Source organism: Elephas maximus, chromosome 3, assembly GCF_024166365.1.
Source record: "Elephas maximus indicus isolate mEleMax1 chromosome 3, mEleMax1 primary haplotype, whole genome shotgun sequence".
Lineage (NCBI taxonomy): Eukaryota > Metazoa > Chordata > Mammalia > Proboscidea > Elephantidae > Elephas > Elephas maximus.
The window spans coordinates 73,956,805-73,971,036 of NC_064821.1; the positions used below are offsets into that span (position 1 = coordinate 73,956,805).

At 52.6% G+C, this 14,232-nt stretch overlaps 1 protein-coding gene across 1 annotated transcript in view; it reads right to left on the reverse strand.

Moving 5' to 3' along the window:
* TRIM62 (tripartite motif containing 62) overlaps positions 1-12,726 on the reverse strand; it is a 29,575-nt gene extending 16,849 nt beyond the window's left edge. The window contains exon 1 of the mRNA XM_049878674.1: positions 11,736-12,726. Within this exon, the coding sequence (XP_049734631.1) occupies positions 11,736-12,143 (408 nt within the window). The 5' untranslated portion in view covers positions 12,144-12,726. The remainder of the gene's footprint in view (positions 1-11,735) is intronic.
* Positions 12,727-14,232: the final 1,506 nt, after the last annotated feature.

Genomic DNA, 14,232 nt, shown 5'->3' on the forward strand with positions numbered 1-14,232 from the left:
TCTGGCCAGGGCCTGGTTTCCCTAGTCAGCCTGGGCTGTGAGTGGTGCCAGGGAGGCTGACTTACCTGTTCACACTCTCACCCCCACACTGCCCACTCATTCATCTTGTAAGAGCAGGCAGGGCCCTCCAAAAACATCTAGTTCTTCTAGTTTTACATCATTCACTCAACACTCATTCATTTAACAAATATTTATTAAGCACCTATTATGGGGGCACTGGGGATACAGTAGTGAACAAGACAGACACAGTCCTTGCCCTCAGGGATCTTCCAGTCTAGTGGGGAAGACAGACCATAAACAAAGAAAATAATAAAAGAACCAGATAATCACCAATCATGGTGTGTGCTGTAGAGAAAATAAGGCAGTGTAAGGGGGGGTGGTGGTGGTCAGGGAAGGCTTATCTGAGGTGACAACACTGTTGCTAAAGGACAAGGACGAGCTGGCCATGAAAATAGGGGTAAGATAGAAAAATGGGAGCAGTTGTTTTGTGAGAACGGAAAGCTTGTGCAGACATAATGGCTGGAACTCTGGCAGCCATCTCAGAACATGAGGCAACCTTAAAGATGGAAGTCATGTGCTGAAGAGGGGCAAGAGGAGCAGAAAGAAGAAAGAGCCTGGATCCCTGATGCTTGTGGGGCAGCCACACCATCACTGAATTCAGTGATGTGCTGGGAAGCCAGATCTCTGAGGAAAAAAAAAAAAAAAAGCCCTCATTTGTTGCATTTGCCAATTTCCTTGGTGTAAATGCTTCCACAATGGCCAATTTTAAGCTACCAATGTGAGGTCATTGAACATGGAGTTGGCAAGAGATGCCCACAATCAGCTCTCAGGAGCCAGTGGGAGCTGGCTCCAACACATCACTATGTGGATTCTTTTCCTACAGACTTGTTTAACATGAGAAACATATCTCCGTCTAATTGCAGGTTCATAAGTCAGGTCTCTATGACAAACAGCTGAAAGTCTTCCATAATAGAGGGATTCACGTGCCTACTGGAGTTGACGACTCTGTTCACCTAAGAGTACAGAAGAACTGCTCCCCAGGCCCTTCTTGCTGGCCAGCCTGGGGGCCTACCCAGCTTAGACAGAACCTGAGATGCAGCTGTTTGAGGAGGACAGCCAAGTGCTACCATCTCCCTCCCTTGGTGGTCTCCACGAGTCCATGTTAGGCCCAGGCGCCCAGGCAGCTCTTCAGCTATTTTGAGAACACTGCCCCGGAGGCCACGTTCCTCACGTTGCTCAGGACACCCAAGGGACTTGGACAAATTCCTCCTTGCCTTCGGGGCTGGAGAACAACAAGAGCTGGCCTGCCCTCTCTCCTGGAGCCCGGGAGCTACAAAACACTCATTCGCCCGTTCCACAAACGTGTGCTGAGACCTCTTGGGCCTCACATGGTACTGCGTCAGGGCCAGGGAGAGGGATGATGCCCCAGGCGGCATGCAGACGAGCTGTGGAGACAGACAAGGACGCAGACACTTACATCACAGTACATGCTGGAATAGTGGTTGTGAGCTGATGTCGAGTCAGCCCCTGACTCATGGCGACCCCATGCACAATGGAATGAAATGCCCCCGGCTTGCGCCATCTCTGCGATTGGTTGTGGATCAGAATGTTGTGATCCATAAGGTTTTCACTGGCTGATTTTCAGAAGTAGATTGCCAGGCCTTTCTTCCTAGTCTGCCTTAGTCTGGAAGCTTTGCTGAAACCTGTTCAGCCTCATAGCAACATGCAAGCCTATACTGACAGATGGGTGATGGCCATGCATGAGGTGCATGAGCTGGGAAGCGAACCCAGGTCTCCCACATGGAAGGTAAGAATTGTACCTCTGAACCACCACTGCCCCCATGGAATAGTGTTAAGGGACCAAACCTGCTCCTCCTCCTATGTTCCCCATCTCAATGACGGGCACTCCCCCACTGCAATCCAAGGCAGAACTCTGGGCATCTTCCTTGACACCACCTCCTGCCAGTCCAATCGACCATTAAGTTCTGCTCTGGGATCTGTCCTCTCCTCTCTACACCCACTACCCCTGGTTGGGTTTTCATCACTTCTTTTCTGGACTTTGGCCTCAGGCTCCTCCCTGCACCTGTAGTCCTCCAAAAGAACCACACAGCAGCTAGCGTGATCTTTCTAAAGGAAAGAGCTGCCCATGCACCCCTCTGCAGGATTTCTGTTGCCTGGGAAGAAGACTACTGTCTTAGCTTGGCATTCAAGGACCTTCAGAACTGGCCCTGACCTTCTTCTACAGCCTTATCTCTTGGCCAGACCTACTGTCTAATACGGTAGCCATTAGCCACCATGTGGCTATTAAAATTAAACAAAATAAAAAATTCACTTCCTCAGTTGCACTGGCCACATTTCAAGTACTCAAGAGCCACATGTAGCTAGTAACTAGTGGCTACTGTATAGGACAGCACAGATATAGAACATTTCCATTATCCTAGTAAGTTCTACCGGGCAGCACCTCTCTAGATGCACTAACCATCTTGCAGTGCTCTCCTCCAGGCTTTTGCACATGCTCACCAACATGTTTTTTCTCTACTTGTTGAACTCTTACTCAACATTTAAGGCCCAGATCAAATGTCACCTCCATTAAGAATCCCTATCCCAAACTCCCTACACTGCCCTCAGACAACCAGTCCTCTGCATGTCCCATACCCTACGCTTTCACCATCATTGCACACATTGCATCTTCACTGCAAGGTTACCTGTCAATCCCCCGACTAGATAGTGCTCTCATGAGGGAAGGGATGGTGTCTGATAGATTTTCATACTCAGTACCTAGGGCAGGGCCAGGCATAGAGCAGCGTTGGTAAGGGTTTGCCGAATGAACCTGTCCAGGGAAGAAGCTGGGCTGTGGTCCGCCTGTGTGGTCACCTGTGGAAGGGTGGGAGGGGAGAGAGGGCCCCAAGCAGACCGCTCTCTCCAGGTGGGCTAAGTACAGACCCTTGAGAGAACATCTAGCTTAGGAAAACCAAACCCAGAATCCATATAGCAGGATGTAGGAGGCACCCTGAGCTCTGTCCCTACAAGGGACTCCTTCCAGGCCTGGGATCAGACAGACTTGGGTTAGGAGGCTGGCTCTGCTACCCACTAGCTGTGTGACCCTGGGCATGCCACCTAACCTTTCTGTGCCTCAGTCCCTCATCTGCAAAATGAGGGTAATAATACTTCCTGGGAGTTTTTAGCCTCAGTGAGCACAGAGTCTGGCATACACTGGGTGCTCTGGAGATGGAGTGGTCACCATGTACCAAATGAGGCTTCTCAGTTACCTCTCTATAGCCACACCCTTCACTGTGTCCAGGCTCCTCCCTGCCTCCTCAGATGACAGAGCAGGAAGGGACCCCAGGGATCATCTGGCCCAACCCTCTAGATTTTCAGAACAGGAAACGGAGGTCCAAGAAAAGGACTGGCTGGTCCACAGCCACACAGCTTGACAGAAGAGAACAAACTGGAAAACCTGCTCCCAGCAGAGAGAGGTCAGACAGAAGACGGGAACCTGCTTATAAACCTGAGTGATGGCATAACCCCAAGGAAGGCCAAGGAGGCTTCGGACCAGAGGAGCCAGAGCTGGGCGTGGTTTGGGTTTGAGTTTCACAGGTGTCATATCACCCAATTTTCACAACAACTCCAAGAGGTTGGTGCCATCATTACCCCATCTCATAAAGGGGAAGACTGAGGCTCAGAGAGGCTATGCAGCTTGCCTAAGCTCACACAGCTAGTAAGAGGCAGAGGTAGGCTCTGAGTCCACTCTGCCTCCCAATCAATTCAATGCAGCAACTGTTTCTGAGCACTCAGGTTGAATGGTCATGTTTTGCACTGGCCACTAGGAGGGCTGAAGACACAGTCCTTATCCTGGGGGAGCTCACAGGTAGTGGGTAGACAGAAACGTGAGTAGGTAGAATATAAGGGGGAACAGGATAAACATGGAAGGACTTCCTAGGATCAAATCCAGCTGCCCACCACCTGGATATGTTTGTGACAATCTCCCTCCACCTCAGTTTCCAAATCTGTACAGTGGGGTTTATAATAGCACCTACTTCATAGGGTTGTTGTGAGGATAAGTGACTTAATTCATGACCTGGCATGATACGCAGGGTGTGCTCAGTCAATCTTAGTTGTTGGCATCATCAAATAGTGATTATAATTGTATATGAAATAGGGACTCTGAACTGGAGGAGGTTCAAGGAGAGAGTTTATTTCTGTTGGGAGGCTCAGGGAAGACAAATGGGGCCAGGGCATTCCAGGTGGAGGGAACTTGTTGGGGGAGGGGCCCACCTGGTGTGTGCAGGAAGTGGAGTTCAGTACAGGGTGAGAGTGGAACAGGTGGGCTGAGTCACAAGCCAGAAAGGCCAGTTGGGGCTAGCTGGGGCAGGGGTGGGAGGTGGAGGAGGCCTTGAACGTCGTCAGCCTCGTGGAGTTAGACTCTGAAAAGCCTCATCCGAGCTAGGGGCAGGGCTGGTGGAGGAGCCTGGGGAGGGACACACCGCAGGGGCAGAGCCACAGCTCTCTGACCCTCCCTCCCCAGAGGGGGCGGGGTCATGGCTGCTGCAGAGCTGCACACATAATATGCAAACATGCCAACTGAGAGGTTCTGGGGCTTATGTTGGTTTGGGGAGGCCAGGATAGGGTCAGCAGCAGGGGGAGGACAGACAGCCAGGGCTCAGATGGTCCCCCAAGCCCAGGCCTCTCCTGCCTGGCCACCCCTCTCCCCAACCCGGAAATAAAGCTGCTGCCAGAAACGATCTCTGGTTTTGGGTACTCTTCTGCACCCTAACCCCTTCATCAAGCAGTGGTGCCCAGGGGAGACAGCATGAACTCTGGAGTCAGAAAAACCTCCGTTTGGATCCTGGCTGTGTGACCTTGGGGCCCATTTCTCAAGCCTCATCTATAATATGGGGCTAAGGGCTACATCATGGGATATGAAGAGGACTAAAAGAGATGACATCTGTGAAAGGCCCAGCACTGTGTTTGGGACACAGTGGGTGCTCAAGGCTCCCCCTTTCTGTGTCTCTGTACTACTCTCTCCCTCTCTGACCCAAGGATGCCAGCAGCCTTGACACTGTCACTGAACTTGTCTGTCCTTTTTCCTTCTCCCAAATCCTCTTATACTCCCAAAGCCCCAGATGCCCCTGCACCTCATGATAGACCTGAATTCGTCCATATCTTTGAGCCCTAACCCTCCCTGTCCATTTTGGAGCCTCCCAGTCTCTGACAACACTCCTAGCTGCCCCTCCTGTCTCCACGCTCTCCCCTCCAGTCCAGCTTCCACCCTGCTCCAGGGTGCACTTTCCTGCAGATCTGACCACATCACGCTCCGCTGTTCCCCCGCATCTTCAGGATCAAGTCCAAGGTCCTTGTGGGGCCAGGGGGTCCATTCAAGGCCATTCATGAGCTGGTCCAGCCTCATTTTCCTGTTCTCACCTGCCCTTCCAGCCACCATGTATCACTTAAACATGTGCTCCCCTCCTTGCCTGTCCTTGGTCAGGCTCAGATAACTGAGTCCACGTTCCAGTTTCAGTGACACTTAATGGTTGTATGACCTTTAGCATAGTTTCTGATCCTCAGTTTCCTTATCTGTAAAATGGGGGTAATGAGACCCACCCCATAGGGTAGCTGTGAGGATTAATAAGATAGAGTGCCTGCCAAAGTACATAGCCCGGACCCTGGCACAATATGCACCCAGGAAATGCTGATTGTGGATGTTTTTGTTCCCTCTGCTTGTAATGCCTTCTCTTTCCACTCCCTGGCCCAAAGTACTTGGCATATCTGTCAGGACTCAGCTCAACTCTCAGCTCCAGGAAGGCCTGGGACAACACTCAGTTACAGCCAGAGCAGCCTGTTTGCAACCTAGCAGTCTACTAGATTAAGGCCAGGTCTAGTCTGGCCCTCTCCTGGGTCCAAGACAGGGCCTGGCCCTCAGTAGCCACAGCAGGAACATTGACTGGATACATTATTGGATGAATCCATGAGTTCAAGACTGAAACCACCTCCAGATTCCCCACAGCTGCCCAGAGCATTCAAGCAGAGCTCAGAGTCAGCATCCAAGCAGAGCTCAAGGTCAGGCAGGTAAATGATGCTGCTAAGAGTTGGGAGACCTGAGCTCTGGTCTGACCTTGGGTAAGTCAGTTTCCCCATTTGTAAAGTGGGGAGAGGGTTGAACTGGGTAGTTTCTGAGGTCCCTCTTCACTTGGATGCTCCCTGAGTCACAGCGTTGATGAAGAGGTTGAGTTCTGAGCCAGACACACCCAAATTTTAATCCCAGCTCTGCCTCCTACTTGCAGTGTGATCTTGGGCAAGTGACTGAGCCTCTTAGCTTCAGTGTGTTCATCTGTAAAATGGTGCTGATCATAGTCCCACTCAGGAAGTAGGGAAAGGAAAAAAGGCTGTCATGAGGGTTAAATGCCTATCACATAGTGCCTGGCTCTGATTTTTTAGTTTTTCTTAGAGTTATTATTATTATTTGTTATCACTCCCTACCAGATCCTTTTCTCTGTATAAAATAAACATCCCAGGACCCCCAACTTCAACCACATGTTTCTGCACTGTGGCCTGTGCTCAGCCGAGGTGTCCTAGATGAACAGGGACACCTGTGAAGAGAGAAGTGGCGATGACAACAGCCAGCCCTGGGTCTAACCCACAACCAGCCTCGCCCCTGTGGAGGCTGCTGTTTGCCCATAAATCCTGCCCTTTCCTGGGGAAAAATAACAGCAGAAGCTGCTTCCCTGGGACAAAGATAACCCGGCGGCCTTTCTGCTCACAGTACAAAATAAAGTGCCTTCGCCTCTGTCATCTATTTGAATAGGCAGCAAGTTTCTCCCTGTCTTTATGCAAAAAGTGGGGAGTCTTGTTCTTGTTTCCATTTCCCGCATTGGGAAAAAGGTGCAGTGAAGGCAACGCCTGCCACTTAGCTGGAAGAAGGCAGATGCAGGATTTGAACCTGTTCCTGGAAGCCTGCTCTTTCCTGTTGTGGCTGCCTTGTGTCTCTGGATCACACACTCTGCTCCAGGCTGATGCACCACTCTTTTCCTTGGCACGAAGGAGGCTTTGGGAGAGGCTCCAATGGTCACATGAGGCCTGGAGGAGGGGACTGAGACTGAAACTGATCCCCTCTCTGGGGGGTTTGGAACCTGAGAAGGCCAGAGAGCCAGATAACAAGCCAGACCAAGATGATCCCAGCCACCTGCCCTCGGCACATCAGCTGGCACAGACAGATTGTACCCTTAGCCCAGCCCTGATACAAAGACAGGCAGGGTGGGTGAGAGACAGCTACCTAGCCCTCAGAGATGGCTCAGAGGTTATGAGTGGCCCAATCAGACTGGGTTCAAATCCTGACTCTGCTGTTTACCTGGCTCACTTAATTCCTCTGAGCCTGGTCCCTCATCTGTAAAATGAACAAATAACAGTAACCACTCGATATGGTGCTATGAAGATTAGGTGAGGTGCTTCAAGGAAAGGGCTCAGCATAGTCCCAAGCATGGGGCAAGAACTCAGAAGCCTCAAGCCCCTCTTAGATGGGTGCCCCTCCCTCCCCTTTGCTCTGAGGCCCAAGTGCTCAGCAGGGCACCTGGCACAAAATGGAAAACCTGCTGCCATGTACTGAGTGCCTACTGTGTGCCAGGCACAGTACTAGGCACTTCTGACATAGCATCCCTAACCCTTACTACATCCTTCCCAGGAATGTCCTATTATCCCGTTTTGTAGATGAGCACTTGGGGGCTTAGAGACGTGAGGTGACTTGTCCAAGGACACACAGCTTATATGTGATGATGCCAGGATCTGGCCCAGTGTTGGAGTCTGAAGTATCAGGCAGTTCTGCCTGGCAGGTCAGGGAAAGCTTCACAGATGAGACAATGTTTGAACTAAGCCTTGAAAGAGAAATAGGACTTGTTTAGGCTGGGATTCTCAACCAGGGGTGATTTGACCCCCAGGGGACATTTGGCAATGTCTGTAGACATTTTTCGTTGCCCCAACTTGGTGGGGGTGGGGGGGGCGAGGGGGCAGGGCAGTCAGTGCTATTGGCATCTAGTGAGTAGAGGCTAGGGATGCTGCTAAATATCCTACAATGCACAGGACAGCCCCCCACAACAAACAATGAACTGGTCCAAAATGTCACTGGTGCTGAGTATGATGTAACACACTGCAGTTGTCATTTATTGAGGGCTTACTATGTGCCAGGTGCAGTATTAAGTTCTTACAAATGCCATCTTTTTTAATCCTAACCCCGTTACTCCCATGCTGCCAGTGAGGGACCTGAGGTCAGAGATGGTAAATGACTTTCCCAAGGTCACATAGCCAGTAAATGGCAGAACCAGGATTGGAGCTGCCTAAGTACAAAGCCAGAGCTCTTAACCCTTCTGTTTAAAGGTTTATAATAAATATAAAATGTATATTTTGCTGCCTCCAGGGTTTACAATAAATATAAAAGCTGCAGGCCAACTGTTGGGAGACTCCAGGCCAAGTCCAAGCCCAGCCGCCTCTGGTTTTTGAGGCCTTGGTCAAGGTCCCCTCCCTCCCCCACTGCTGTTTTCCCATCTGTCAAGTGAGGGTTGCACCAGACAATCCCCAAGGCCCTGCTGGCTCTGAGTCTATAATTCTCCAGGAGAAAGGCCCAAGTCCAGGCTCCTGGATCCCTGCGGACAGACCCACCCGCTGCTGGGGGAGGAGAGGGTGAGAGGGGCAGGGTCAGCCTCTTTCCCAGTGCATAAATACCTAATGAGCCCTGCCTCCACACCAGGAGGGAGAAGCCGGTGGGAGGAGCCTCAAAGGTCACCCAGGAGCCTTATCTCCCCCAGAGGGAGGCAGGTTTCTCAGCCATCTCCTTGCCAAGCCCTGTGCCTCAGATGCCCCAAAAGCAAGGCCTCCTTCTCAGACAAGAGAGGTGAGTCTGGGCATCCATCCATCCAGCTGGGCACCTGAGCTCTCACAGGTAGAAAAAGAAAGGATGGGAACATGTGGTGACCCAGTCTGTATCATGTGCCAGGCACCTCAAATAGAAGGTTCATCTCAGGTTAGCTTCATGATAATCCTGGTAGGGAGGAATCATCGTGACACCCATTTTAGAGATGAGCACATCAAGGCATACATGAAGTGATTGCCAAGTTATGCCGACAGTGACGAAGGCAAGTTCAGAACCCTGGTATGTCTGGGCCCAGAGCTGGGGCACTAGAGGATAAGTGGCAGTCCTGTTTTGCTCTCCCCCTAAGAATAAAAGTGTTCCAATAATATTTGGAGAAAACATATGTTCAGTTTCACTTGCATTCCCCAGGATGTGGAATGGAGTGCAAACAAAACAAAACACAATAACTCAGCTTTCTTGGCTTGCAGACAGGGGAACCAAGGCTCTGAAGGCAAAGGCCACTCCAGTTAGAAAGTCAGACAGGATGAGGAGAGGGTGAACGGCAGGGGAGAGATCTCGCCTGGGTTAAGGCTGTGCTTTCTAGGCCTGGCTCTGTCACTGGCAGTGTGGCTTTGGTCAGTCACATCACCTGTCCAGATCTCAGTTTCCACATCTATATAATGAAGAAGTTGGACAAATGCTTTCAGACAGAGTCCTTTCAAACTCTCGCAACCTACATTTAAACCTGTCAAAGGTTCTCTCCTCCTCCCTGTTTACATGACTTCCCAGATGGGGAGATGAGGACACCAGTGCCTGGCACAAGGGATGACGCTAGGGGTAGAAGGCTGCTGCCAGTCTTGTGCAAGGCAAAAATGGATGAATCTAGAGCCCCTGACCATTGTCCACCCTCTGATGGGTCCTCTATCCTCAGGGAGCCAGACTGAAAGGGAATCAGTCATGGTTTCAGGATGAAAAAGACAGGAAGGGGGCAATGGTGAACATGGGGTCATTTCTCCTGGGACCAACACCTGTCTCCATGGATGTCTGCTGGGCGCAGACAGACTCACAGAGATTCAGATATAAGGGGGAGGGAAGCCCTACAACACCGGGAGAAAGGAGTTATTTAGCTCCTGCTTAAGCATCTTGGAGACTGGAAAACTCACTACCTTCCATGTTGACCCACTCCATTTTCATAAAATATTTGAGCCAAGAACCTTTGCCTCCAAATGTTCACAGTCCAGGCCAGCTTGGGCCAGGATGGGTCATTCATTCATTTATTCATTCAACAAACCTTTACTGGTGTGTACTATGGGCTAGGCCTTGTGCCAAGCTCTGGGGAATAAGAGACTTTCCCTGTCCTCGGGGCACTAAGTTCTATGCTGGTATCCGAAGGGCATGGATGCAAGGCTGCTGGATTTAAACAGTCTAGCTGGAGAAAAAGATTCCAGGCTCAAATAAGCTAGAGAACCATTGTATTAAATACAGCTAAATCAGTTTCTTTGCTAGAACATTTCTCCAATGCTTTAATATGCAAATATATGCTGAGAGTCCTCTAATGGAGTACAGGCAATATACTATATTTCCCAAATGTAGCTGATCTTGGAACACTTCTTTTTAAAATGTCATACTTATTAATAGAAAGCATATGAGGAAATGCAGCTGTGATGCCGTTTGGCCGGAGGAGCTTGTGGAAAGCTTCACAAAGAGGACATTTAAGCAGGGCCTTGAGCGTTGCGTGGAAACCTTGGTGGTGTAGTGGTTAAGTGCTAAGGCTGTTAACCAAATGGTCAGCAGTTTGAATCCACCAGGCTCTCCTTAGAAACTCTATGGAGCAGTTCTACTCTGTCCTACAGGGTCGCTAAGAGTCGGAATTGACTTGACAGCAACAGGTTTGGTTTGAGGGCTGAGTAGGAGTTCTTCAGTGACAATAGGAGGGCTTAAGGGAGACCAGTTACAATCCTATGCTGACTTTTCTCCAGTTACTCAACATGTAGTGTTTCACTTAGTCCTCAAAGGTCCTGATGTGGGTGGCAGAGCTAAGGAGGTCATCAAAAGCCCCTGGAGACTCCTAGAGAATCACCTCACCTCTGGGCCTTATTGCCTCAATCTTAAATCTTCAAGTTCTGGCCCTGCTCTCAAGTTGCTTCTGGTTTAAATCCCATATCGTTTTCACACCTTCTGCACTTGATCTCAGCCTTAAAACAAAAGAAAAAACCCCCTCATATACCTTGGCCCAGCCCTTAGCACCCAGACCCTCCCTCTTAGCAGTTTCCTGACCCTAACTTACACCCCTCTCTCAGGCTTTACCCGGTGTCATCTGCCCTGGTACTGATTCTGACCTCTAGGTCCTGATGGAGGCCCCGCCCCATCCTACCTCCAAGTCTGCTAGGTCTCTACTACCTGGTATAGTCCCTATCCACCGTCGGACCGCGGCCCCGCCCTTGGTCTCGCCTGACGGCATTTCCAGCTCCATTTCTGAAAGCAGAGGTGTCCTCAACTCTATCCTGAACCATTCTGGTGCTGCACCTGTCCCCAGGTCCAGCCCCCACGACCCCTGACAGTGACTCTGCTCTTGCACAGCTCTGATGCAGCCCCAGCCGGGTACCTGATTCAGCTCTGATTTTGTCTCCACGCTCCCAACCATCCCTGACCGCCCCCACTCCAGGTCTATCGCAGACCGGGACTGCCCAAGGCCCCGCCTCTAGTGCCCCGCCCCCAGCCGCAGCCCGCCCCCTGGTCGCAGCCCCGCCCCGCCCCGCCCCTATTAACTCTGATAGGGCCCTGACCCGGCCGTCGGCCCCGCCCCCAGTCAATTCTGACTGGGTCTCGCCGGCGATCCAGCCCTGACCCGGCTCCCGGGCCGGCCCCGCCCCCGCCCCAGGCCGCCAGGGCCGCGCACCTGCAGCTCCTCGAAGGCATCGTCGATGCCGGTGACCTGGTGCTGCTCGTGCAGCGCCGGCTCGTCGCAGAAGAAGCAGAGCAGCGCGCGGTCCGTCAGGCAGAAGAGCTTGACCTTGTCGTGCGCCTGGCAGGGTCGCGCGGCGCGACGCGCGTTGAGGATGGCGTCCAGCGGGAAGGCGCTGTAGCGCTCCACGATGTTGGCCAGCTTGAGGCTGGGCGCGAGCGCGGGCTCGGCGAACGTGCGCCGGCACTCGGGGCAGTCGCGGGCGCCCTGCGCCTCCTGCCGCACCCAGTGCTCGGTGATGCAGCGGCGGCAGAAGTAGTGCTCGCAGCCCAGGCTCACCGGGTCCTGGTAGATGCTCAGGCAGATGGAGCAGAGCAGCTCGTCCTTGAGGCTGCACGCCATGGCGCCGGGGGCGGCGGAGCAGGGGGCCCGAGAGGCGGGGGGCGGCTGAGAGCGCGGCGTGGACGGGGCAGCACGTAGGGGTAGGTGCGGGCAAGAGGCCCAGAGAAGCTGGGGCAGGAGCTCTCGGGAGTGGAAAGGGGTGCTGTCGGGCAGGGGGACTCGGAGATACGAGCTCGGGGAGTAGGGGCTACCGGGAACCCGAGTCCAGGAGGGTGGGCTCGAGGTAGTGGGTAACCCAGAGCGATGGGTGCTGGAGGGAGAGGGCCGTGGATGCCTGAGAGATGGGGCTCCTGGCGAGGAGGTTTTAGGGGAGGGGACAGTCCGAAGGGATGAGTGCTGGGAGAAGGGGATCCAGGAGGGGGGCGGAGGCCTTGGGGGGCTTGAAATCCCAGGATGGGAGCGGTGGGGGGAGGGGGAGAGAACAGAGATGGGTGGTTGTGGGAGAAGGGGAAGCCAGGCCGAGCCGCGCGGCTGCCGTGCTGGACACAGTAGAGGAGGGATGCGAGTCCACTCAGTGACCCGATCCTGGCCCCAGGCCCAGGCCCTAGCGGCCCCTTACCCTGGCCGACTCAGCTGCCACAGCTCCGGCCCCAGCGCAGCCTCCCAACCCGGAACCAGCCGAGCGGGAGCAGCCGGTGGCCGCGGCTCCCTCCCCGCCCCCGTGGGCCGGGCCCGCGCGACTCCGCCCCCGCAGCGGGCGGGGGTGGGCCTCCAGCCCGAGGGACCCTCCCCCCTCCTGTCTCCGCCTCCACCATCCTTCTTCTTGGGGACCGAAACCCAGCTGTTCCTTCCGCATCTGCGCGTGGAACTGCATCCAGGTCTCTTATGGGTCCCAGAGGTGGGTGGGGGGCTGATAGTGTGAGGAGACAAGGAGTAAACAAGGAGCATCTTCCTGGATCGTTGCTTTGAAGGTGTGGGGAAAAGAATATTTCGTATTAAAACAAACAAGGATATGTCGCGTAATCTCCATAAAATATTTTTGCATAAAACATGCAGATAAAAACTCGAGAAATGCTTACTTAAAGCAAGTTCAAGTCACCGTACACTCCCAGGCCCTGATATCCCATTTCCTCATTGCTTTCTTCAAGGGTCCTTGGGAGAGAAGTTTGGAAAGCCCTGGTCCTAGCTAATGCCTGACCCAAGGAGTGTCCTCCATTCTGCAAACACTGCTGGAGTGCTATGTTTATGTGAGGGTGGGGGTGAGCGGGAGGTGGAGCAGGAGGGAGAAAGAGTAATAGGAGACCTTGTCTTGTGTGCCAGATGGAGAGGGGATAAGGGACTTCTGGGCAGAGGGGCAGCGTGTGTGAACACATAGAGGTGTGAAGGGAGAGGGCACATTTGGGGGAAATGCAAGTAGTTCTGTACTGTTGGGGGTGAGGTGGGGAAGGATTTGGGGTCAGGTGGAGGGCCTTGAGGGCCATAGTTAAGAATTTCCTGAAGACATTGGACTTCCAAGCAGGGGAACAACCTGGTCAGATTTGGGTTTCAAGAAGTCACAGAAATGCTGATTATCCTAGCAAGGTGAAAGCAGGGATCCTTTCTGATGTGTCTGCATATGCAAAGTGCCTGGCACACAATAAAGGTGTGTAGCTGAATCACAGCAGAGAAGACCAGGGTTGCAGCAGGAGAGAGTAGGCTCCAGTTAGGATGGTGTTGTCATAGTCCCTGTAGGAAGTGAGACCTGAACTGGGACCATGACAGTCGGTAAGGAAAGAAGCCCAGGGTATTGAAAGTATAGACGCTATACAATTTACTGATGGGTTGATGTGGGGTAAGGAAGAAGAGGCATTAAGGGTAGCTCCCCAGTTTCTGCCTCCTCCAGAAATGTCTTCCCCGAGTTAAACATTATTGTACAACTTAAACAGTTCTAAGCTTTAGTCATCTGCTGTTTACATGTTCTCTATCACACCATCACCTGGTCCAGTGTCTCCATCCTTGCCAGGAAAAAGTTGGTTGTTCATCCAACAGCCGTTCCTCGACTTTTCCTTGCAGTTGCAGCTGTGATTTTGTTCAGTTGTCCCTCTCCCTGATGTGGCCAACAGAAGGCTGATCCCAGCCCAGTTCCAGGAGTGAGTCCTGTTTGGCCCGA